At 44.9% G+C, this 26,565-nt stretch overlaps 1 protein-coding gene across 4 annotated transcripts in view; it reads left to right on the top strand.

Moving 5' to 3' along the window:
- The window catches only part of LOC133140345 (EGF-like repeat and discoidin I-like domain-containing protein 3), a 154,900-nt gene that overhangs the window by 90,277 nt on the left and 38,058 nt on the right, over nucleotides 1-26,565 (top strand). For all 4 annotated transcript variants that reach the window (XM_061260231.1, XM_061260229.1, XM_061260230.1 and 1 more), the window contains 4 exons: nucleotides 8,797-8,978; nucleotides 16,720-16,875; nucleotides 17,994-18,138; nucleotides 18,492-18,676. In XM_061260231.1, the coding sequence (XP_061116215.1) occupies nucleotides 8,797-8,978; nucleotides 16,720-16,875; nucleotides 17,994-18,138; nucleotides 18,492-18,676 (668 nt within the window). The remainder of the gene's footprint in view (nucleotides 1-8,796; nucleotides 8,979-16,719; nucleotides 16,876-17,993; nucleotides 18,139-18,491; nucleotides 18,677-26,565) is intronic.

Genomic DNA, 26,565 nt, shown 5'->3' with positions numbered 1-26,565 from the left:
ATACTGAAACCATCAATGAGGATTCAAACGCCAAAGAGAAAATGACGTACGACAAGCGATCGGTAAAATCTCGCACTCAGAAATCGAAATCCCGCGGCACAGATATGGGAGAACCTCCGCATCCCCAGGAGATAATTAAATTAAAGAGTGAAAACGCAGTGAAGTGGTGTTTCGCTCCGCAGACACGAGGCGAGGAGAGATAAACACGGGTGCGTCAGCCGACGCGGATTTACGGTTGGGACGGTTTATTGGGCAGAGTGACTTACAGGAGGTGCGTTTAGCGTGATGAGTGAACCAGCAGGGGGGCTGGAGTTTAGAGTTACAGTCGGAGCAGCGCGGCTGTCAGGCCGGGGGGCCTGCAGGACGGGTGAAATAAGGGACAGCCAGGAGCGGGGAGGAGAGGAGCCCAGGACCCTCTCCCGTGGAGGGGGCTCAGGACCGCCCGTGGCATCGCTCACCCAGGACCCCGGTGCCTGCTGGAGCATGTGGGGGTTATGGTGGAACGGAAAACTACAGAAGAAGGGGGGAGAGTGGGGGGCCTGCTGTGGAGAGACGGGCCTGCCTCCGCTGATCCTGCCTCCCTCACCGTCTATCTGAGGACTCAGTGACGTGTATGTGTGTGTGTGTGTGTGTGTGTGTGTGTGTGTGTGCATGGGTACTGCATGTGTGTATATGCACTCAGTGACCACTTTATTAGGTAGACCTGTACACCAGCTTGTTATTGCAAATATTTAATCAGCCAATCATGTGGCAGCAAATAAATGCACACAAGCATGCAGATATGGTCAAGAGGTTCAGCTGTTTTTCAGAACAAAAGTGAGAATGGGGAAATAATGTGATATAAGTGACACTGACTGTGGAATGATTGTGCCAGACATGGTGGTTTGAGTATCTCAGAAACTGCTGATCCCCTGGGATTTTCACGCACAAGAGTCTCTAGAGTTTGCAGAGAGTGGTGTGAAAAACAAAAAACATCCAGTAAGCAGCAGCTCTGCAGGCAGAAACTCCTTGTTAATGAGAGAGGTCAGAGGAGAAGGGCCAGACTGGTCAAAGCAGACAGGAAGGTGACAGTAACACAAATAGTCACACATTACAACAGTGGTATGCAGAAGAGCATCTCTAAACATACAATGCATCAAACCTCTAAGTGGACAGGTTACAGCAGCAGAAGACAAATAAGTAAAAAAAAGAAGTCTAATAAATACCTAATAAAGTGCTCGCTGAGTGTATGTGTAGGCGCAAGTGTGTGTGTGGATGCATGTGTGTGTGTGTGTGTGTGCGCATGTGTGTGTGTGTGTGTGTGTGCATGTGGTGTGCTCAACTGTGTCAGAGCACACAGATGTGAGAGTGTCTGTTATTGTACGGAGCTGAACTGTGAGTGAGAGCACACAGGTGAGAATGTGTGTGTGTGTGTGTGTGTGTGTGTGTGAGAGGGCACGCAGGTGACCCCTCTGCAGTGAAAGAAAGAAGCCCCGGGTGCGATCGCTCGCTGAAACGGAGATGCGCACTCCCCTTCCATTTCATCATAAGAAAGCACATGGCCCCTTCGTACAGTAGCTCCACAGAGAACGCGCCACAGTTAGCACACAGACACGTTCGGCGAGAGGCGGTCTGAAGAGGACACCGTGGAGCTCCCAGCCGGCTCATTATTCCCCCCGCACGTGCTCAGGCCAGGTCCCTCGTTAGTAACGTGGGGGCAGTTTGAGTCTCTCTATCAGCGTACATTGTGCTCGTGTCAGCTGGGTGATTTAGCGGTGAGGTCACCGTGTGGATGCCTCACGAGGGTCCAATCAGCTCGCATTCGCCGCCTCGTTAACTGCCAGAGGCTATCCCGAGAGCTGAGAATTACCCAGCATGCAGTGGGGCCGGCTCAGACCTGCTTCTGCATACCGAGCGCATGATAAAGACGTGCTTCGCCGCGCGTAACACACACAGGCCTGCTCCATCGGTCAGCGGTTTCCGCCCGGGAAATTAATCTGTCTGGGTCTGCCTCAGCTGGAGACCGCAAGCGTGTGTGTGAGTGTGTGTGTGTGTATGTCTGTGTGTGTGTGTGTGCATGTGAGTGTGTGCACATTTGTGTGTGTGCATGTGTGTATGCATGTGAGTGTGTGTGTGTGCATGTGAGTGTGTGTGTGCATGCGTGTGTGTATGCATGTGAGTGTGTGTGTGCGTGCATGCGTGTGTGTATGCATGTGAGTGTGTGTGCATGTGCGCATGTGTGTGTGCATGTGTTTGTGTGCATGTGTGTGTATGTATGTGTATGTGTGGGTGTATGCTTGTGTCTCTGTGTATGTGTGCATGTGTGTGCGTGCATGTGTGCCCTGATTTTTCTTCTCTTATGAAAGGCCAGGAGATAATATGATGTTCTAATCCACCATAAACATGGAGCATTAAATTGATTTTTAGCGGTAATAAAAATAAGACAAATAATAGTTATAAGAGCGTGGATGGAAGCCGTTAAGCGGATAGAATAATATGGAATGCTGACTGAATATTTTCGTTGGAGTATTAACTTAAGGAGATTCAGAACCCAAATGTAAATGAACATGTGCAATACAAGCTGTAAATATAAAACGTGTCATTTTAAAGAGGAAGCACCCTCTTTTTGAATTTGAATATGCACAGGGTTCTGAAGATTCAAATGATATAGCAGACAGATGTGTACCTTCCCTTGTAATAATACACACTCACTGGGCACTTTATTAAGTAGACCTGTACACCAGCGTGTTAATTAAAATACTTAATCACCCAATCATGTGGCAGCAACTAAATGCATAAAAGCATGCAGACATGGTCGAGAGGTTCAGCTTTTGGAAGTAATGTGATCTAAGTGACTTTGACTGTGGAATGATTTTGCCAGACAGGGTGGATTGAGTATCTCAGAAAATGCTGATCTCCTGGTATTTTCAAGCACAACAGTCTCTAGAGTTTGCAGAGAATGGTGCAAAAAAACAAAAAACATCCAGTGAGCGGCAGTTCTGTGGGCAAAAATGCCTTGTTAATGAGAGAGGTCAGAGGAAAGGGCCTGACTGGTCAAAGGTGACAGTAACACAAATAACCACACATACAACATACAACAGTGGTATGCAGAAGAGCATCTCTGAACACTCAATGCTTGGAACATCTTAAGTGGATAGGCTACAGCAGCAGAAGACCAATAAGTCTAATAAATACCTAACAAAGTGCTCAGTGAGTGTATATGATCATAAATACTGCATCTACGAAACTATAACCAGAAGACCACCAGAGCTACATATCAGACAATGAAATTATAAGTGCTTCATACGTCTTCAGTTAATTTAAACGGCAATAGACTGGTTTAAGAAATTAGAGTGCAATTTGTTCATCGCAGCATTGCTCTTGTTATTCAGTGAAAGAGAATCCATTTATATCACATTCATTCATAGGGTGCCAAAGTAAGCCAGGAAGCAGGAATGACTAACACAAGGACTAACACTAGGAAACTGAGACTGTATCTGAATTGCAGATTAGACACACACCACACAGATTAAACTCTCTTTGGAAATCACACTGAAGAAATATGACTTCATTGTGTTTGCTTCCAGAGTATGCAGAAAACGTGTTTTCATATTTGGCTAAGCCCAGGAATCCCTTTGGATAGTGTAAAAGTAAATTATGTAAACCGTAAAAGCATGATACCTGAAGAACAGTGCACTGTGTATGCTGAATTCCGTTGATTCATAAGATATTTTACACTGACATTTTGCATGCAATAACAACGTTGCATACTCAACAGTGTTTTACTATGCAGGGAAGGGGCTCATACAACATCAGACTGCTGTGGGTCTGCTGGTTTTAGTATGCGTCAGCACTTAACTGATTTAAGATCACTGACTGTTTAAAGAATCCACACACCTCTTTTTCAAGGCCTTCGCTGGCTGAAGGAGCCACACAAAACAAAACATCACTACTGAGTCTGATCCTCAAACATAAGTGCAGCGCTCGTTGTGAGTCAGATTGAATCTGAGCCCAGCAGTGACAAATGAATCCTTTAAAATACAGTCATTTCTGGAAGACAACCACTGTTTGGATGACCTGTCCAGGCCTGTCCCCTCGGATGTTTAAAATAGTAAACATGGCCTTCGCCTTCTCATTCTCTGGACTCCACAATAGCGGGGAGCAGACATCGGGGGCACCCGGGCTCTGATATTAGGCCAGAGTTTCCTCTCCGTTCAGTCACATTTATTTACTGAGTGCCCAAGGTTGAGCTTTTTATTTAGTCCTTTGGAAAGATGGTTTCCAGGGCTTTAAATTAAATGTCTTGGAATGTTTATTTTTGGACCTGAGTATAAAGCCAGGAAGAACACATTGAGAGTGTGGAATCAGTGGACCCTGTCTGATGATGACAGGGATGTTGGCTTGTTTGGGAGTATAGGTTAATTATACTTAATTATACTTACTATAATTTTTGAATGAATTTGTTTTAGGTACAGTGAGTACTTGACTTGTGCCTAAGGAAGACAATTTTAATTAAAAGTGTATTCAAAATAAAATTAGAAAATCTATCTGTCCCCATGTTCTCTCCTTAACTCTATCTCCCCAAATCAGTCTCTCTCTCCCTCTCTCCCCCTTACTCTCTCTCTCCTTCCCCCCTCACTCTATCTTCCTCTCCCTCTCCCTCTCCCACTCCCTCTCTCCCTCCCTCTCTTTCCCCCCCCCCTCTCTCCTCCCTCCCTGGTCCAGGGGAACCCCACAGGGAAGGGCTTGTTTATGGACTCAGGAGATCCATCTCTCCCAGAGAGGCCCGGGCCCTGGCCCTGCTGAGGGCAGTGTAGGTTTAGCGGGAGACAGCCCCCCGCCCCTCCAAATAAATGACTCACCCAGTTATCAGTGCGGTAACCCCTTCTCTCTCCCCCCGTCCTCTCCCTGCCTTCTGGAGCTCCCTCCCGCCATGTCCATGCTCTTTTATGTGTCTCTCCGTTTCCATGTTTCCTCGTCTGTCGCTCTCCGGATTGTAGACGAGGGCCACCGCCGCGCTTCACGTGATACATGGCCACCGCGTGTGGCCCGGTGCATGCTAGTGGCCTCTGTGCTGGGGACACATTAAACACCCGAATGGGAGAGACTGCGAGAATCTACATTAAACACGTGAATGGGAGAGACTGCGAGAATCTACATTAAACACGTGAATGGGAGAGAGTGCGAGAATCTACATTAAACACGTGAATGGGAGAGAGTGCGAGAATCTACATTAAACACCCGAATGGGAGAGAGTGCGAGAATCTACATTAAACACCCGAATGGGAGAGACTGCGAGAATCTACATTAAACACGTGCATGGGAGAGACTGCGAGAATCTACATTAAACACGTGAATGGGAGAGAGTGCGAGAATCTACATTAAACACGTGAATGGGAGAGAGTGCGAGAATCTACATTAAACACGCGAATGGGAGAGAGTGCGAGAATCTACATTAAACACGCGAATGGGAGAGACTGCGAGAATCTACATTAAACACGCGAATGGGAGAGACTGCGAGAATCTACATTAAACACGTGAATGGGAGAGAGTGCGAGAATCTACATTAAACACGTGAATGGGAGAGAGTGCGAGAATCTACATTAAACACGCGAATGGGAGAGAGTGCGAGAATCTACATTAAACACGCGAATGGGAGAGAACACGTGTCTGTCTTCATTTCCATTCTGTAAAGCGCTTTCAGATCACAGATACAAGGCACTGTATGAATATAATCGATCATGGGTTGTTTCATTAGGAAATGCCATTTGTTTTCAGTGAAATGATAGTAATCTTATCTATGCATACCTAATGCATCCAAGTGTCTTTTATTGTGCTACAAAAGCAGTGTTCTAGGAGTACCAAACTGCTACCTTTGGTCCTTTTCCCCTTGCTGTTCACTATTCTCTGATATATTAAAGATGCTAGATGTAGTAATAGCATTAGCCGTTAGTCGATTAGAGCCAGATTTTGTTTTTCAGTCTGATGGAAACCCCTCTCTCGGCATTTTTGTACAAAAACATGGTCAGATTCAAAATAGCCTGGAATTGCATTAAACATCATTTAGTGGTCATCTATTGCCACTTTGGAGCACAGATTGCCTGCTCAAAGCAAAACTCACAGCAGCAGAAAGAAGTAATTGGGACAGCGAGCTGACTACTGTGTCTTCCACTCCATGGGTATGACCTGTGTCAAATATGCATTTGAAATACTCTTCTTTGTTTAGATTCAGATCCCTGAGAACTGTGAAGGAAGCATGTTAAGCTTACTGGTCAAAATATAAATCATATGAAGAGTTTCATTTAGATTCAGTTCATTTACAATCTACAGTACTGTAAATGTGTGTTGGACAGGAGAATCTACAGTACTGTAAATGTGTGTTGGACAGGATAATCTACAGTACTGAAAATGTGTGTTGAACAGGAGAATCAACAGTACTGTAAATGTGTGTTGGACAGGAGAATCTACAGTACTGTAAATGTGTGTTGGCATTCAGTATCAATTTTGCCAAACAGATGGTTACTACCAGCTGGTGTTGGAGGTCCCTTGGTGGAATTACATACAAATGCATAAAATAGTTCATTTCCTCACTGAAATGCTACATTATTTCCATCAGAAAAAGGCAATATACATCACATGGTTTACTACTGAATCAGGAGAAGCCAGGTGTGCTGTTTAATTCTGTACATTACATAAAAAAACTCTTCTTTTATTTTTTGTTATTTACTTTCATGAGGTGCCATTTGTGAAGAAGGAATTTAAGGAAAATAAACAAACTAGAAAGTGATTGTTCATCTTCTAAGAGAAAGAGTGAGTCATCTATGTTTTATAAAACAACTTCTTTGTTGTTGCCTGCCTCATACAGACCATTGGAAAAACAACATTTACTGTAAGCTCGAAGAATTCACTTACGGATTTCAAAATGGAAGGTTCTGGTTCTTTAGTGTGGGAGGAGGCGTACTGCTAACTGGTATTTAGGAATATTGAGAATTGTCTTGCACTTAAAAGGCATTTTGTGAGAGATTATCACATTTAGCGCAAACGCTGCTCCAAACACCCCTGCAGTAAAAACACAAATCCAAAAAATGGGTAGATACAGGCACCCAATGTTAACTGCTAGTTAAGCAGGAACTTGTTTTACTTCACAATAACCCGTGATTAGGACACAATTACGCACAAGTCATTTTCCTCATCTGGTACTGCAGCCATGGTGTGCTTGATTTCATTTTAATTCCAGGCTGCACCTCGATGAAACAAACGTCTCCATTCTTTCACTATTCCGCATGCTCGAGTTCTCTTTCAGACAAAATGCGGCATTCAGCTTTCACATTTTCTGCCACTACAGTGTGCACCGTGAGAAATAACCTCTAGAACTGACCGGTATGTTGTGCTGACCCGTTCAGAAAAACAGAATTGTTCTCTGCCGTTCTTTCATGGGAAGAGAAACCTCTAAAGCAATAGCAGTTGCTATTTTTCAAGGACAATATAATGGCTTGCCATTAACGCTTTAATAAATACAAAGTGTTCATAAACAGCAGCTTAGGGTGAGCTGTTTGGGATCATGTTCATTTGGGAGCGATCAGCATTTGTATCTTCTGACAGCGAGGCCATTGCATTCTGGTCTAATTGTAGCAATTTGTTGGCATGCAGCGACACAGACTGCAATACAAGCCCCATTTTTTCCTCACTCCAAATCTTGATTGACAAAATATATATTTTATCCCCTTTTAGGATGTGACCCGGATCTTTACTGAAATACCTCTAACCAATTATTTACATATTTAAGGCAAACGCATGCTGACTAGAGCCCTGTAGAAGAACCTTTGGCTGAATATTTGATAGACGGGTGCACGCATGACATCGTCGCTGCGTTACGAACTGTTGCTCTGTGGTTTTGAGGAAAGCAGAAAAAAAAAAAAAATAGGTTTGTTGATTAGCTATGTCGTGATCCTAACACTTCAGGGAACGGCAGATTGTGTTAGACCCAGATGAATGTCATGCGCTAGCGGTTAAGTGTTTTTCCCCCGGGAGACTACTTAAGGCCGCTGTCCGTACGTGCGGGTCGGTGATGATGATGCAGCCCAGCCAGGGTAGCAAAACGTCCCTGAGGTCCGGCTTGAAAGCCCTGTTTGCCTCCGGAGGCCATGAGAAGCCCGCCCTCCCTCCTGAGGACGGGGGCGACCCTGCGGAGAGTTCCGACCGCAGCGGGTTCTGCCAGAGCGACGGGGGCAGGCACATCACGCTGATCGTGGGGAACCGGGACAGCATCCTGATCAACCTGAGCCAGAGCGACGCGTCGCTGTCGGAGAACAAGGACCCGCCGCCCTACGTGGACTACCGAGGCAGGAGCGGGACCAGGGACTCCTTCTCCATGAGCGGCTCCAAGGACACGCTCTCGCTGAGCGTGAGGAAGGAGTCTCCGCTGGAGAGCGAAGCCAAGGACGGCGGCGGAACGCCGCCGGGCGACACGGAGGAGGGCGACGCCCTGCCCGACATCGCCGAGCTGGAGGGCATGAAGGTGGACACCTCCGAAACGGAGTCCATCCACGAGGACGATGACGATGAGGACAACCTCGATGACGATGAGGATGATAATGACGATGACGACGACGGCGATGAGACCGGTCTTAACAAACGTGCCATCCTGGAGAGTATGACGGTGGACAAGGACATTTTGACAATCAAGTTCAAAGACTGCTGTTTTTTTGGTACTTAAAGCACATTTTTCGGATGCTCGGGCTGAAACCGGTGCGTGTTACAGTGGAAACTTTGAGCTAATCTCCATCCATTTTGTCTGTGTGTGCATTTGCTCCGTAGAATGTTCCGGACCTCTGGGGATGGAGGGGGGGATCATCTCTAACCAGCAGATCACAGCCTCCTCCACACACCGGGCGCTTTTCGGGCTGCAGAAGTGGTACCCCTACTTTGCCCGACTCAACAAGAAGGGCCTGGTCAACGCCTGGACAGCAGCAGAGAACGACCGCTGGCCCTGGATTCAGGTAACAGACCCACTCAATGTCCTGCACTCAATGTCCATGGCTGTACAACGATACTTTGTGAATTGTATCTTATCCAACCTGTTCTGTAGTTTGTTCTAATGACCTTGATATGCACTTTCTTTGTACGTCTCTTTGGATAAAAGCATCTGTTAAATAAGATGTAATGTAATAGAATGCACCAGTTGTGTGCACGTACAGTGCTCTAAACCCATAACCCTGAATAATATGTGATAATATAAAAACGCATAATGATGAGACCAGGCCATTCAAAGCGCATAAAAGCTCTTTAGTTACATAAACACAATCCGAAAAATCATGTTATTAGGTAATAATAATAACATAATATTCAAGTAAAGATATGCACGTATTTGTGTGTATGTGTGTACTCAAATGCTGTTTAAACAACAATATTTCGCAGTTGCCAAAATTTAGGATAAATGTGATGCAAAAAAAACAAAAGCTGAAGTGGCCGCAAAAGTCTGAGCAAGCTGGTGCCTATCGGCCCTCTGTTTCATTAGCTTCCATTCCACTAGATTATGGACATTAGCTAATGCTGAGGCGAGGCCGCACCAGACTGTTTGGCTGAGAGCGCTCTGGCTCTGGCTGGCCCAGCTCTGCCCACATTAGGGAGCTGAAGCACTTTAACCATGGGCTTCCTCCAATGGCGTCGTTAGTTCCAGGCGTCCTTCCATTTGTGTTGGGCAGCAGCGCACAAAGAACCGTGGCATCTGCCGTTGTCCGCTAAGACGTTTGGAGTTAGCCGCTTGCTGGGACTCAAGATGGCAATGAAACCCCTGACTAATTTGGGCTTTTCACTTGCTAAAGTGCTAAAATGTCTAATTGATGCAGTATACATCTATAATGTATTCATTTTCTATGAAGCTATTATAATTTTTGTTGTTGTTGTTGAATACATATTGGTGCATAAACAAATAAAGTGGAGGTTAACTATGATACAGGATTGAGCGCCAGATCTGACTATAACATTTATGGAATATCTACAAAGTGAATCTCCTAGCTTTACAAAACATGGTAATATGTCCTCCCTGCACATTCTATGAGCAGATGGCTGAGTCTCCCAGTATGGGCTAACCCGTATCCAATGCAGTCTGATTTGGTTTCATTTTAGTCTTAAACGAAATGTGCTTCTGCATCAAACGCAACACTGCAGTCGTCTTTAAAAAAAGCTTGTGCGCCGATTAACTCTGAAAATTGTGATTATCTCAGATTGCAACAAGTGCCAGACAGTTTGCTCGTGCGGTTAATGTTTAATTAGATTTCTATAGCAAAATAATGACCCCTTTTTACCCTTGATTAAACCGGCTGACTGCACAATGACCTCTGAGATTAACACACAATAATGCTATTTTAATAGTAGATAGTGTGCATCTTGATGAAGCAAATGTCAAAGTGAAATATCGGATGATTTATGGCTTTTAAATTGAAGATAGATTGTTTTGTAAGATACTACAGAAATGTGTTAGAAGATTATCTTCCCCCAAAAAAGTTTGAGTTTGTTTTCAAGTTTTGGGGGTTTTTTTTGGCTTGCATTTAGCTGATTAATCAACATTTTTTGATAAACCTCACAAACACTGTTTTGCATGATACCTTTGGTGATAATTTGACTCGCCACACTGCATTCATGAAGGAAACGAAACATGTTTCTAATTGCGTCAAAGTTAAGAACAAATGCGTGAATAGAGACCATAGTGTGACTTTGCGATTGCACATTTGGGTACAGTATTGTACAATCCGCCCTGAGCATATGCACATTTATATAACATCCGTGGGGCTCATCAGTATTCGGTATGCAGCGAACAGTGGCACTATGGAGACACTGTTTTCAGGCACATATGTTGACCCCCTGCCTGCAAGCAGCTGGCTGTGTGTGTGGAAAAGGCAGAGTTTCTGTGCTGCAGGGACGTTCAGGGCGTTTGTCTTTAATGACACCACACAAGAGGATGTGACTGATGCAGGCCTGCTCGCTTGCTCTCGCTCTCTCTCTCTATCTCTCTCTCCTTATGTCTTTTCTTGCTCTCGCTCCCACTCTCTCTCTCCATCCATTCTCTCTCTCTCTTTCCCTGTCTCTCCCTCCCAAGGCCAAGGAGAGACAAGGCATGTCCTTGTCCCGCCATCTCTTGCGCTCTCTCTGTTCCGTCTCCATCTCCCTCCCTCTCTCCATTTTTCTCTCTCAATCACTTTCTTTCACTCCCCCTCCCTCTCTTCCTCAATATCTCTCTTTCTCTTTCGCCCCCTCTCTCTCTCTCTCTCTCTCTCTCTCTTTAACGGGAGGATGAGCAGCTATGTTGTGTTAGACACTGTTTGTGTTAGCCGTGGTGGTTTACAGAGGAAACATGCTAATAGGATGATGAGCAGCTAGCATTAGCTATGCTGCTTTAAAGAAGAGATGTGCTAGAGGGATGATGAGCAGCTAGCATTAGCTATGCTGCTTTAAAGAGGAGATGTGCTAGCGGGATGATGAGCAGCTAGCATTAGCCATGCTGCTTTAAAGAGGAGATGTGCTAGCGGGATGATGAGCAGCTAGCGTTAGCCATGGTTTACAGCGGAGACGTGTGCTCTGCTCACTGCCACCTGTCTCAGAGCCTGCAAGCTCCCTACACAAGAGGACACACCAGGAAAATTCTCAGACATAAAACTCTCAAAAAATATCAAAGACACAGCTGTGCGGGAAGCCAGCTGGACGCTGTGATTGGCAAGGAGGAGGGGCCATCGATGCAATCTCTAAAGTGCGCTATTGGCTCGCTGGACCTTTCTTTCCTAATGGATTGCAAATTCACAGACTGCATCTGCACCTGCACTCAAGACCAAGGGTAGACGGTTTCGTCCAACTGCTCACCGACTAAGCAGAGTGTCTATTTATCCGTTTACGGTGTGAGGTCACAAACTTAACAACATATTCTAATCAGAAATATTCAATTCGATTTAATTAAATTTTATCTGTATAGCGCTTTCCACAGTAGACTGTCACTAAGACGCTTTACAGAAGGGAAAAAACATGGGAAATATCAGCCCTACGCCCTCAAATAGCATATGAGACTGCCTAGTAGGAGGAAAAACCCTCAAACAGTGGCAAGAAAAAACACGATGAGAAGAAATCTTGAGAGGAACCTGGCTGCAGTGGGACGCCAATCCTCCGCTGGTCTATAGGTTAAGATGGTACCATTTCCCGTGTAGAGCTAGCAGGTAATCTAGATAAAATGTGATTAGAATGCTCTTAACTGAAGATTGTTTTGCTAATGTAACAATCACTAGGCTACTGGTAATTGAATGCAATGGAGTTCAAGGGGTTAAGAGTCACCAACCACAGTTGGCTTTCTATTTATGAAAAGCACTGTCACAGAGTGACATCTGATCATGGTCTTGCGTGGTCAGAGAATATGCAGTTGTACTGCTGTACCGAGCGTTGCTTTAATTACTGAGCAATATATGTATATGCTGCTTATCACCATTTCTCAGGCATCTTTAATCTCTAACACTTAGATGTCAAGTGGTACTCCAGCGTAGCATGATGTGTCTGTCCTAGATGTCGTTTTGAGAGGTTCCTGTGTGTTGGGTGTCAGAGGTACTGCGGCCTTCTAGCCTTCCACTGGTAATTTTTAAAAATGAACCATTTAGGATGACAAATTGGATGAAAGATGAAGAAAGTCATTTTTTTATTTACCAAGGGTTTTGAGCTCTTGCCGTTTATTTGCCTCTTATTGGCAGAACAGTGCGTGTGTTTACATGTTACATTACATTACATTATTGGCATTTGGCAGACGCTCTTATCCAGAGCGACGTACAGTTGATTAGACTAAGCAGGAGACAGTCCTCCCCTGGAGCGATTCAGGGTTAAGGGCCTTGCTCAAGGACCCAACGGCTGTGCGGATCTTATTGTGGCTACACCGGGATTAGAACCACCGACCTTGGGTGTCCCAGTCATTTACCTTAACCACTATGCTACAGGCCGCCCTGTGCTGTACGTATGGCTCTCACTCAAAGCTAGCTGCGGCACATTGCTTGGCAGAGTGAGACCGAATGCATTTCTGCGCTCAGCGCTGTGAGCCTATGGGGGCTGGCTGTCATTTTGCGAAAGCCGTGTGTGAAATTTAAAGATAAAAGTTGAAGTGCTAAACTACAGCGTTCGACTCAACAGGTTGTGCATCATTATGGGCTCAGCACACAGCTCTCTCATTCCCATGCACCTCCCGCCACACTGTAATTACACTCACACGCACGCACAAACACTCGACAAGGAGGCCATTAAATAAACTAATTGACCATTTTCCAGCAATTACGGTGTAAAGTACAACTCAAATTGCTGACTGCGAGATTTAAAAACGCAGACACAAGACCGCGGCTCCTTGCCCACATGTAGGGGGGGTGATGATGGTGTGAGGAACTGATGGAGCAGACATGACTGTTATTTGGAGGGGGGTGTGGGGGTCCCGATAACAGGGGGCCCTGCTGAAAAAACAGCTCAAGCAAGTTTTTGAAACAGCTGGGAGCTGATTGACCAGTTCAGACTAGTGCACAGCTCAACATGGTTTAACTGGTTGACCAGTTCAGCGCCTAGCTTCACATGGTTTGACCAGCTCAAGCAAGGTTTTGAAACAGCTGGTAGCTGGTTGTCCAGATACCAGCTGAGACAAGCTACCAGCACTAGCTAGTTGACCAGCTCACACGCAGTTAAACCAACTTCATGACCAGCCTGGCCATACTGGTTGGCCAGCTCATACCCAGCTAGACCAGTTTATGACCAGGTCTACCTGGTCAAGCTGGCATAGCTGGATTTTACAGCAGAGGGGTGTCATGAGCAAAGGGCTTCTCAGTCTGTACCTCCAAAAGCTTTGACTTACCCAGAGGTATCTGGCAAGGTTGAGGAAGGTCATGGATTACAGGAAGTTCTTTGGCCAATTACTGCAGGTAAGCATGACCCTTCATCCCTAGTGTCCCTGAGGGAGGCACAGCTGTGAAAAACGCTTGCATCCTGCTGCTAAAATGCCCCTGCCATAATTTCAGAACCCTTTCTGCTCTGTTCAGTGAACCCGTGCCACGCACTGAAACACATCCCCCAGATGGCAGGCATCACCACGCTCCGAAAGCAGAGGTTTTTCAAAACTTGCTAATATGAGAAAAACATAATGACTGTGTTGCTGTAAGTGCCCCAATTTGGAGGTTTGAGGGCTGTAGGGGGATGGCTTGTTTTTACATAACGCTTGGAACTAGCGAGGAAATGACTGCCATAACACACACAGTAACCTGTACGGGTATCGTATTTTAGATACAAATGTACAGACAGAGATTGCAGGCTGGTTTTAGCGCTGCAGTGTTCAGTAAGTGCTGCACCAGCAGTTTGCTTTTATGTACCTGAGAAATGTTTCCGGGTCACTGGCGGGGAAGTGTGAGACTTGTGTTCGGAACACTGTCTGTGAACATCCCGGGTTCATCGTCCCGTGAATCCACTGAGGACACTGTGACATTGGACAGAGAAAGGTCATGTACAGAGCTCCACACATCGGCTCAAAGCGGTGATGAAAAGCCATATCTGATCCTTGCGCTCCTCTGTTTAAACTCGTTTTACATTCCTGTTATCTGTTTGTGTTACGAGCTCTACGCGAGAATAACGGTAATGGGCTCTCGGTGCGTTTTTTCGTTTTTGGCAACGTGGAATGTTAGTATCCACCAGTGAATATCTCCGTCTTTGGTGACTAATTTGTCTGGATGTTCTTTTCCACTCGCTTTATTTGTTGCTTCCCCCATGGATACGGGTCGTGCCTGATTCCGAGTGATTCTGGTAATGGCCCTGGAACAGAAACGGGAAAACGGAGACCTCCTACTGAGCGTCTGTGTCTCTCCGCGTCTCTTTGTGAGGAGTCAGAGCGCGGCGTTGGGCCTCCTCACAGCAAACAGGCTGTCATCTTTTACAGTTACTGAAAAAAATCAATAACTGCTGATGAGGAACCAGCGTTGCCAGATGCCGAAAACCAAATAATTGTACAAAGACTCCAGAATCAGTATATTTCAGGGCAAACTATTGTACCTTTAAATGCATGAACATACTGAAACTATGACATTTTAAAATGATTGTACGTTTAGGTTTTTTTAGAATTATTGATCGTACAAAGGGCCAAACTATCATACGATAATTATCGTACATCTGGCAACGCTGTGATGAGCCCGGTCTGCTTACAGTATAGCAGTGCTCGTTGCCACGGAGAGTCGGCTGTATGCATGCAGGTTTTCATTCCGACCAATTAATGCTGCCTTAATTGATTTCAATTACGCATCGAGCCACATGCATTTAACTGCATTAAAGCACAGAATATAAGTAACCATTGTTACCAAGACTACACAAATAAAACATTTCACTCCATATGTGTGCAATATATATATATAATAATTCAGCAAATAGCATGTCACTCTATGTGGAGCAAAAATCATTCAAATCTTGGATTCATTTCTCAGTCAGACTCAACCACCAAAAAACATTTGATTTCTACAGCTCAATTTACAAATGTTTGCCACCATTATGAATATGAATCAAAGAAAAAAGTAATACTTTAACTACTTGAGAGAACAAAATGATATACTACTTCAAAGATTGAAAACAAATAGTGCATCTACTGTAATGGCACCAGTTGTTTTTTAGCTCATTGTGCTATGATTGACAATGTATTCTAATGGGAAGAAGACTAGTGCTGATGTCTGGTGACTGAATTCATTTTGAGACACGTTTGCAGAGTTTTGGTGGTTGCTGAGAGTTGTATTTAGAGTTTTGAAAAAGCCAACTCAGTATTGAAAAATGCTTGTTATCAGTTTCATCAAGATCTGAGGCTGGACTAAAAACCAGCATACACACAGCCATGGCACTGAGTTTGAGAGCAGGTTTCTATAGGAGTGAGCCTTATTGAAGGGAAGCTTATAGGCCTCAGTGCTGCCCCCTATCTATCCATCCTCTCAAAAAACACTAGAAATACCAGACTCAAGTCCATTGCCATGCAAAGAACAGGGTTTTCTGTAAAGTTCAGTTCTTTGTGAAATGTGCGAGACAAATACATTCTGATTTTATTTTGATTTGGTAGGATATATTTACGCATTTAATTTTCCGGCAGTGTGTCTGTTTTGGAACAGCAGGATGGGCGTTGCGTTAATTTATGTTATGTCCTATTGCTCTGTCATGTTAGCACAAAAACCATTAGCAACACACTGTCAGGGCGCTTCTCACTCGTGTTAAATTTAGCGCTGCTGATTGCTGAGCTCCACACAGCGATGATACCCGCTGTGTTATGCGTGGGAGAGTGGGAAATTAACATTGTTATTTATTATCTGAATGTAATTCGTATATCTGTGTCAATTTTATCACGTGCTGCAAAGTCAGGCTGGCCAGATGGTCTCTTTCGCATGGACACATGCTCTCTTTGGGATCACAAATTACTGGTCTGGAGTTTCTGAATTCCTATAAATGTTTGGGATGTAGCTTGGCTAATTCCAGACTGGAAACAGAATAAGTAAATTCATTCATATTGCCTATTCACTTTTATCTACTTTACTCTACCTCATATACTTTAATGTTCTCTATTTTACTCTCCTCTACTTTATTTAACTGTACCATATTCCACTCTGCTTTTCCTTTTTACTCCGCTGTCCTGTACTTTGCTTTTCCTCTCCTGCACTGTGCTCGACCCTACTCTGGTCTCCGGCCTGTCGGTCATCGATGACCCATTTCCTCTTCCCTCAGATTAACCTCCAGAAGAGGATGCGAGTGACAGGGCTGATCACGCAGGGGGCCAAGCGCATCGGCAGTCCCGAGTACGTCAAGTCCTACAAGGTGGCCTCCAGCGACGACGGCAAAACCTGGAGGACCTACAAGGTCAAGGGCACGGACGAGGACATGGTGAGCACTGTGAGGGGGTGACGTTCAAACCCTTTAAGGTGTGAGGTCGCACATAGCCTACTCCGAGGTCCATAAGAATTTGGACAGTGGTACAATCTCTGCTCTTTTGGCTCTGTACTCCATCACATTGGATTGGAAACAGGACCTGGAGTACAGAATACTTATTGACGTCACTGTATGTGATTAGAATGTTCCTAACTGAACATTCTAATGCTGATGTCATAATCACTACTGGTAATTGAAAGCAATGGAGTTCTAGCACACGGACTGCAAAGGGTAAATCATATCTCGGCACACCCCCATTCAGTCTTGCACACCTCTCTTTTTATGTCTTTTCAGATTGTGTGTTTTTATTATGAATTCCTAAATCAGCGCCCCACCCGCTTCTGCGCTTTCCATCATTTTGGTGAAGTTTTTGATAACCCCCCAAAATCCCTCCCAGCCTCAATATTTATTTACCTCTACAGCCGTCTAAATCCCTGGTCCTCTGAATGATTACTTTTTTAGTAACTCCTTTGGCAGTTAGTGACTTCCTGAATATTTTATCTGCAGTTTTATTGTCTTCTGAAGCAAGAACTCAAACAACAATAAAAAACGATTGGATTTACGTGTTGTTATAAAATATCGACACGTTTTCTCGCTGAAAGTTTGGGCTCTTTGCTGAGAGTTTCTTGGGAGTTTTGTGTCTGGGTTTCTTGGCAGAGGGGCGGGTGGGGAGAGGAGAATGTTGTTTTAAGGGAGGGGAACCACAGCTGTACTGGTCCTCAGGGATGTCGATCACGTCGAAAAATGCGCGATGGTCCAGATTAAACCGAGAGAGAGCTGGCGTTGTCTGCAGGCTTTGCAGATGTTTCCCAACTGGGACATCCAACACTGGGAATGTTATGTTCACTCATTTACTCCTACTGTAAATAGGTCAGACAACTGGGCCTAGTAACTCAGAACCTACTGATGCACACGTGAAAAGTGCTAGTTGGGAGTGAAAAGATAATTGTGAATTCTGTTTTAATTCTAATGTGTGTAAGTGTGTGTGTGTGTCTGTGTGAGTGTGTGGTGGGGGGGGGGGGTATTATTTATAAAAGCTATTTCTAAAAAGTTGCTTTACTTCTTTTTTCAAGATATTCCGTGGAAACGTTGACAACAACACTCCGTCTGCAAACTCGTTCACCCCTCCGATCGAGGGTCAGTACGTGCGGATTTACCCACAAGTCTGCAGGAGGCACTGCACCCTCCGCATGGAACTCCTGGGCTGTGAGCTCACCGGTCAGTGGCTCTGCACCGCACCAGAGCGTCCATTAGGGGGCGACTCGGAGCATGAAGCAGAGAGAATATTCCTGAAGTTTTAGTCAGACAGACCTATCATGGTTTGGCAAGCAGAACTGGAAAGAAAATGTTGTATCATAGATTTTTTACATGATATACTGTATATTTTTGTTTAATATCACGAAAGTTAATTAAATGATTAATATTTATTTATTTATTAATATTTACATATATTTATTTTTATATGTATAGATTTAAATATACATTATATATTTATAATATAAATGTACATTTTATATGCTATATTTTATAGAATCTTTCATTTTAATTTCATTGAAAAAAATTTGTCACAGGATGCTCGGAGCCCATGGGCTTGAAGTCGGGGCACATCCAGGACTACCAGATCACTGCGTCCAGCATCTTCAGGACCCTAAACATGGACATGTTCACCTGGGAGCCAGGCAAGGCCAGGCTGGACAAGCAGGGCAAGGTCAACGCATGGACGTCCGGGCACAGTGACCAGTCACAGTGGCTGCAGGTACGCCCCGCCTCCCCACCCTCCATCTGTCAGCATCAGCAGAAGATACTCTGCTAACGGAGCGTGTTAGCATACCATTTGTTTATTTATTCACCATTATTTAACCAGGCAAGGCCCTTGAGGTTAAAAACAATGCCTGTCAGCTGAGCACATAGCAGAGGATTCTCTGTTAGCTGAATGCATTAGCCAAGGATGCTCTGTTAGTGATGTGTGTTAGCTTAGCATGCTCTGTTAGCTGAAAACATAAGCAGAGGATCCTCTGCTAGCAGAGTGCATTTGCCAAGGATGCTCTGTTAGTGAAGTGCAGTAGCTGAGCAGAGCCTGTTAGCCGAGGAGGCTCTGCTAGCAGAATGCATTAGCCGGTGATGCTCTGTTAATAGAGCGTGTTAGCGCAGCTTGCTCAGTTAGCTGACAACATTAGCTGACTATGCTCTGTTAGCGGAGAACATTAGCCGTGGATGCTCGTTTAGCGCGGCGCATTTGCTGTGGACGCACCGTTACACACGCTTGTTATCCTTGGCTGCTGCTCAGTGCATTCAAACGGCGTAGAGGCCGTGTCGTGTGCTTATTAAAGGTAACTGATGGTGAGAGGCAGTGGAACGGCTCCAGACAGGCCTGCTAGTCCTTAAAAAGCCGGGTCTCCAAGGAACCACAAAGAGCTCTGTTACCTTTTAAGAGCCCAGAATCACAAGTAAGAGAAGGCCTTGCAGCCAGTTCAAACAGAGGACTTCCCTATTGGACAGGACTGCACAGTAGTCAGAGAACCAACTGCTGACAGCTCGGGAGCTGTTGAACATGGTAGCTCATCTGAATTATGTGAGTAAATATCCGGCTGTCTGTAGAAGTGGAGTGGCCCTGGGAACAGCTTTGAGAATAAATGATGCAATGCGATGTGTTCCCAGAATCGGGGCGGATTTACTGTAAAGGTTGCACCTTTCGCAAGTTACCTGTTTTTACTCTTCGTGCTTTTGTCAGCGAGTCAGTTTTAACAACTCCGTAGCGTCCCCAATGTCGACTCGGTGGACACACTGGGGATTTTGCTTTAAAACCGTAAAATCCAAACCCTTCAGAACGATTGGGCGAGGCGCAGGCAATTATGCCAGTCACCCTACACACACAGGAGAAACAAAGAATGAAGATTATCTCTGGGTTGAATGTGGCTAAATCTCTCGATGTACTGTGTTCACACGTAAAGAGCAGCATACGTGATGCATTACCATGTCCTCTGTGTGTATTCTGAGGATATCCTGAGAACCCAGAGTACTGCTATTACAGTAAAAGCTTTCAAAAGGATACAGTACCTGCATTCATGCCAAGTTCAAGCAGGACGTAAGGACGAGTTGTTAGCTGCATCCGCAGAGCTTTGTTGTATCGATCAAAGAGGGTACAGAGATCCTCATAGAGTGTACTGCTTGCATTAGCTTCCGGGAGAAAGTGCAATCCAAGAGGCTATTTACTGAAACAGTTCGCCTGATTTCACAAAATTGCATCCGCTGGTTTCAAAATTCCATGGGTCAGCCCATAAAGACCACATACATCCATCAGTGTGGAGAGAGTACACCAGAGGCGATGTCCTTAAGGGGCGACATGGCTCAGGCAGTAAGAGCAGTCATCTGGCAGTCGGAGGGTTGCCGGCTCGACCCCCCGCCTGGGCTGTGTCGAAGTGTCCCTGAGCAAGACACCTAACCCCTAAATGCTCCTGACGAGCTGGTCGGCGCCTTGCATGGCAGCCAATCGCCATTGGTGTGTGAGAGTGTGTGTATGAATGGGTGAATGAGAAGCATTAATTGTACGGCGCTTTGGTTAAAGGCGCTATATAAATGCCAACCATTTACCATTTCATACCTTCTTTCTTTTTTAAAATGTCAGTTACTGCCTGCCCCCAACTGCCCCAGTATAAGCAAGCAACTGCATCCCTGTGAAGCTACAATGTGCCGTTAAATTTGATAGATGAATGGAATTAATCAGACTTTCTTAATGATGAATTAAGTGTTCCAATTAATCACAACAACTGCCATGCTGCAGGGGCAATAATTTCACTAATTACACACATTCATGACTGGATTGGCCAATCACAGCCTTCGACTACAGCATCCACAACTGTTCTCCCTCGATAGGATTCCGTAGGCCCGTAGCATGTTGCTCTACTTTACCATATGTGCTGGAATAAAGAAAGGAGAAGGCTTTGTGCTTTGAGTGTGAGGTGCTGGAATAAAGAAAGGAGAAGGCTTTGTGCTTTGTGTGTGAGGTGCTGGAATAAAGAAAGGAGAAGGCTTTGTGCTTTGTGTGTGAGGTGCTGGAATAAAGAAAGGAGAAAGCTTTGTGCTTTGTGTGTGAGGTGCTGGAATAAAGAAAGGAGAAGGCTTTGTGCTTTGTGTGTGAGGTGCTGGAATAAAGAAAGGAGAAGGCTTTGTGCTTTGTGTGTGAGGTGCTGGCTACCAGGGTCAAAGCAGTTAAGTGACAACATCTTCAAAGGTGGCTTTTAGCCGACTGCAGTCGCAACAGAATTAACAACTTCATTTACATTCACATTTACATTTTTGTCATTTAGCATACGCTTTTAATCCAAAGCATCCTTACATTTAATGTTTACACAACAGGATTCAAACCTTTGCTGTTGCTTCCTAACATTTGCTCCACGTACAGAAACATGTACAGAAAGTAGAACCTATTTTCTTAAAAATGTAAATCACACGTTCATTTCTTAACTCATAACCAAAGAGTGCACCAGACTGCCTGACTGCATTCTCGCAGACAGTCGTAGGAGGAATTGGGAAGATTCTAGCGGGTGTTGCAATCGGCTCAGTCGCTGATGTTACGGCTGTGCTATTGTGCCCAGAGGTCCACGTTCCTTCACTTTCCGGAGATTTCCGCGCTCTGCCAAAAAGCGAGCAATTTCAATAACAGAATAAGTGACAGATCCGGGGGTAGATGGGCCTGACAAACAGCAGTGTTAGCGGTAAAGAAGATTTGACGTGTGCATTATTAGATGCTCTCCACACGCTTTCTGTGTGCCAAATTGCCTCAGATTCAGCGGCGATGTTTTCAGAAGCCGAATATAAGCACAGAGCACTTCAGACCTGATGGAGCGGAGTAGGCCATTTACCCTCACTATTTTTGGAATAACCCCACACTGGAGCACCGTATGGTTTTGTTATCTGTCAGGTTTTAAAGCAGCGGCGCTCTGAAAGGGCTTTTTTGTGATGTGATTTTATCCGATGCGGTGGTAGCAGGGAAGCGCTTTTGCAGTCTCTCTCCCCAGGTAGGAGGCCGGCACAGGTAGGCGTGACAGGTAGCGATTTATCATCGCAAAGTGTGTCATCTCTCGGGTCCGTCTTAAATACCAAACGCAACAACGAGGCGCTTAGTTAAGGCAGAGAAAGCAGCTGAGTAAAAGTCAAGCTCGCCGCCGGATCGTGCTTGATTAGAGAGGGCGTACACCCCCCTGTTCTCATTACCGACCGCCAAGGACAGATACGTAGCAGTGAGAAGAGAAAGAAAAAAAAAGAAAAAAAGAAGAGGCATATCGCTGTGGAGACCGGGAACGGAACGCGCTATTTATAGCTCGCAGGCGTGAGCGGGAAGTGGAAGCCGCGCTCCGGGGAGATTTTCCGAAGGCTGGGAAAAGCCTCGGAATCATCATCATCGTCCCCGCTGCAAACGGCCCGCTGTAGCGACTGGGCCCCTGGAATGCTGAGGGTGCAGATTTCAGGATAAGCGTCCCACCCCCGTACCGTATTTATCGGCCCCACTTGGGTTTGTCCATTAAAGCGAGCCGTTCCCAGTCGTTAGCCTAATTAAGTTTTAAATTGCTTTCGCCTTGCCTCCCCTTTCCTCCTGCATCGGATTGTCTAATGAATTGATCGTCGTTTAGCGTCCTCTCCCTGAGCAGACAACTCCCCACCCCCACCCTTACGTCCCTCCACCCCCCTATACCCCCGCCCCTCTGGTACTGCCTCCACCTGAGGCAGATTGTTCTCTGTCACCCGGCTCACAATCCTCTTTCACAGGTAGTCAGGAAGAGCAGGCACAGTTCAGCCATGAAATCGCTTGGCAACTGTCTCCTGTGTTGCCACACACAAACCCCTCCCCCCACATGCCTCCGGCTCTGTAACAGCAGAACTCCCCTTCACTCATAAGGAAGTTAACAATCCATGACAGACTATAAAGTTTTATGTTGGAGTCAGAGGAAAGTTAACAGCGGATGGGTTGCAGTGGCTGATGGGTAAATAACTGAATGCCCCCTCCTCGTTGACCAAACATTAGTGTTCAACCTACTCTCTGCTACCCGTACACATTTACTCTCCGTTAAAATGTGTACTGAAATACTTTCACGAATGATTGAACACATTACAATCAGACTTGGGTACAAATAGTTTTTGTTTTGGATTCAAATACTCTGATCTTGTCTGGTGCATTTGAGCCTGCTTGGAGGAGCAGATGGGCAGGGTTTACACTTCATGGATCTACACATACACATGCAATCTGAGGAGTTAATTTAGCATTGTGTCAGTGGTTCCACAGCAGAGATAAGCATTTCAGCTTATGTGGCTGGGAGCCATTTCGGAAGGGACATCGTCAGCAACAATTCTTGGGCAATTTTGCAGGAAGAAGGTGCCAGCTCGGCACACAGCTGAGGATAAATACTGTTTTAATGCCACAGATTATTTATGGATAATTATTGTGAGAGGATTAGCTGCTAGAATTACTCTGCAAAATCCTGTGTGGACTTAATCGTTTCTGAAAAACAACTTCAAAAAGAGATCTCCAAAAGAAAGAGGTATGCATGCCATGTGTTTTTTTGGGAGGTTTTTGGGTAGTTATGTTTTGGAAAAGGAAAAGAAAGTGGAACACGGACGGTCGTGTTTTCAGTGGAAATAATGAACAACAAAGAATGAACGATTCAGCTGAACGGAATAGCTGCGCTCAGCTACACTGAACTTTGGATGTGTGATAAAACGGATCTGAACCTCAAACAAGCTGTGGGGTTCTCAGGATCCGCGCTGAAAGAAGCTTTTCTTTCTCTTCCTTTGATTTCACTGTTTTTTTCCCCCATTAATTGTATTTTCAGAGACAGGCTTTGTTAAAAAATCCCTAAGATGAAATCTATTTCTCCCCTAGAGCTTCAGTGTAATTAAATGTTCTTATATTTCCTGTGAATTAGGCATCCCGTAGACTCTTGTTTCATGTTAAAAAAAGAATGGGGAAAAGACATGGAATGTGTACATGTGAACAATGAAAGAATGAATTGCACGTAAATGCAGTTACAGTAAAGTACTTTAAAAAATGTAATTACAACTCAATTAAAAAAGAATAACTAAAAAGGTTAGAGAGAAGAGAGATTAAGTTGGTTCCAGAAAATGTATTTTGCAGTTATAAATACACTGATTTACTTCAATCCAGTAAATTAGATGTATGAAGCACATAAATGCATCAAAACAATGGCAAGATGCAAAATTTGATAACCTTTTGAAAAGCTTGGGGTGAAAACTATACATTGTCTTGTGTACAAATGCATCTCTAGTCAGTAGTGTGAAAGCAAACCAGCCAACGCAGTGCTTTGGTAGTAAAGAAGGTCTACTACATCCAATCAGATGAAACAGCATTGCGTTTCTCCAACAACTTTCCATTCCAGAATGTTGTGGCCTATTTTAGGGGCTCTGTCCCACCTATGCAGTGAGAAGTGGACACACACATGCTCATCCTCACTGTACAGTACGCCATTCACAGTGTGTCAGGCTGAATTGGGCCTGGAACATCGCTCTGTGAGGTCCGCCCCCTCCGAATCTGGACCTCTCCAACACGGAGGTGTTTTTAAAAAAGGGTCTCAGGAGAGACAGCGCTGAGGCTAGTGTGCTAACGAGATAATCACGGTTACAAGCCGGTGTTTATCGGGAGAGGGTAGGACCTGTTCACCCTCCGGACCTGGGCCTCCCACTGCTCTGGCCTTGCAGCTGTGCGAACAGCCCTGCTCAGCAGGCTACCACCTCAAACTGAACAGGGTTTAAGCTCCGACCAGACTCTCAAATTAACATTACAGTGCTTCATCCGGTCCCCCCCTGTGCTGAATACCTCATCTGTGATAATATTTAATGGTATGCACATTCTTTCTCACAATAATTCCAATTAAACTCTTTAACTGACACTGGAAATCACATTCAAGCTGTGATGAGAACTAGACCAACACATTTAGGTGCTAATAATACATATAGCACCTCTGTTTCATCACATATACAATATGGTGCAATTTTTGGGCCAGAATTTAATTAATTTTTGGCTTTCAGAGAAATTGCACCCCCCCTTAAAAAGCATACTCTGAAAAGTTCTGCAAAAAACAGAATGAAAAGTAGAATCATTTACAAGATTTTGTGTCATACTTACTTTTTATGCAAGTCAAAAGTTACACAAAAGGACAGATGTTAATTGAATCCAGGCCTTTGTGAGAATCGCGAAGCAATCCAATAACTGTCTAAAGGCACAGCCTTCAGCCCATCTCCCTCTGGATTTGAACCCGCAACCTTCTGGCTAAATCTCAGCTCCCCAAGCCAAATTCTGAAGTGGATCCACATCAAGGTTCGGAAGCGACTGCTTTCACGTCGCTGTTTCATGACCCGTGTCACGACCACCATCCGACGGGAAGTTTCACTTTCAACTGCAGACGGCCAGAGGCTTTGTGCAGACTTTTCAACCGCCGTCTCCCCTTTGTTCGAAAGGCGAAACCATCCTCCGGTGGTATCCATTAGAAGTGCTGGCACAGTGCCTCTCTTGGGTTTGAGACGGTTATTGTAACCTTAGCAATACTGGTGGCCCAGCACAAGAACAGGGAGGTTTGATTTGGTCTGTCAGCAAAAGAGAAAGTGCGAGACACGGAGCGGCAAACCACATTTCTGACTTCCCGTTTATTCTTTGTAAATTATCTGGGAAAAATGGGTCTTTCCCACCCCCACCCTCACCCTCAGCGCCCCCCCCCCTCCCTCGGTGAGTTTGCTCATTTTCTTGTTTTTCAGATGTACGGTCTTGTTTTATTGCATTCTAAATGACTTCATCGAAGGCCCATGCATCTTGGGGAAGGCTGTAATACTTTGTGTTTAGAAATGTGAATCATTTCGGAGGCAGTTGGCTGCACACACAATGAGGCCTAAACCGAACGTAGACAAATTGAGGCCTTTCTGCAAAACTGATGTATTTACTAAGAACATATTCATCATGGTGGAGGGACAATCATGGCGAAATGGCTCATGTGCTGCGTGTAGCCCCGCACAGAGTGTATTCTGTCTTCTGTCATATGATTCTCCGACCCGTTATACAACTGATTAATGCGGGGAATTTGTATTTTGCACTAGTTTTCTCAATACAAGGCACTGTCATATATCACAAAACCGGTCTGTAGAGCGTGTGTCAGCGCGTTTCGATTGGTCTTTGTGTGTGTGTGTGTGTGTGTGTATTGGCTTGTATGTGTGTGTTTGTGTGTGCGTGCACATTAAATTTATTATTATAATTATTAAATGATTATAAAAAGAAGTCAAGGTCACAAAATGATGTTTTAGTGATGGGAATACTGTGCACACATATATTTAGCTATTTGCAGTGTTAAGAAACTGTGTTCCATCGTGCCACTGTACCGTTCCAGACACAGGGAGAAAAGAGTGTAAATAACAAGCTTTCCCTGCAGTGCCCCCCAGCTTAGTGTGTTACAGAATAGTTTTCACCCAATGAAGCCATTTTATGGAATAAACAAAAACAGCTGGTGAAAAGTCTGATCACGTACGCACCATGGAATGGCATGCTCCAAGAAACTTTGTTATTTCTGAGAAGTGGTAACAAATATTTATGTACCGTAAGCCACTATTAGCGTTATTGAGTGTTTAAACAGTTTTATACTACAGTGC

The sequence above is a fragment of the Conger conger genome, chromosome 11 (genome assembly GCF_963514075.1).
Source record: "Conger conger chromosome 11, fConCon1.1, whole genome shotgun sequence".
Lineage (NCBI taxonomy): Eukaryota > Metazoa > Chordata > Actinopteri > Anguilliformes > Congridae > Conger > Conger conger.
Note: the sequence above shows the minus strand (reverse complement) of the source record. Positions and strands in the feature narration are given on the sequence as shown.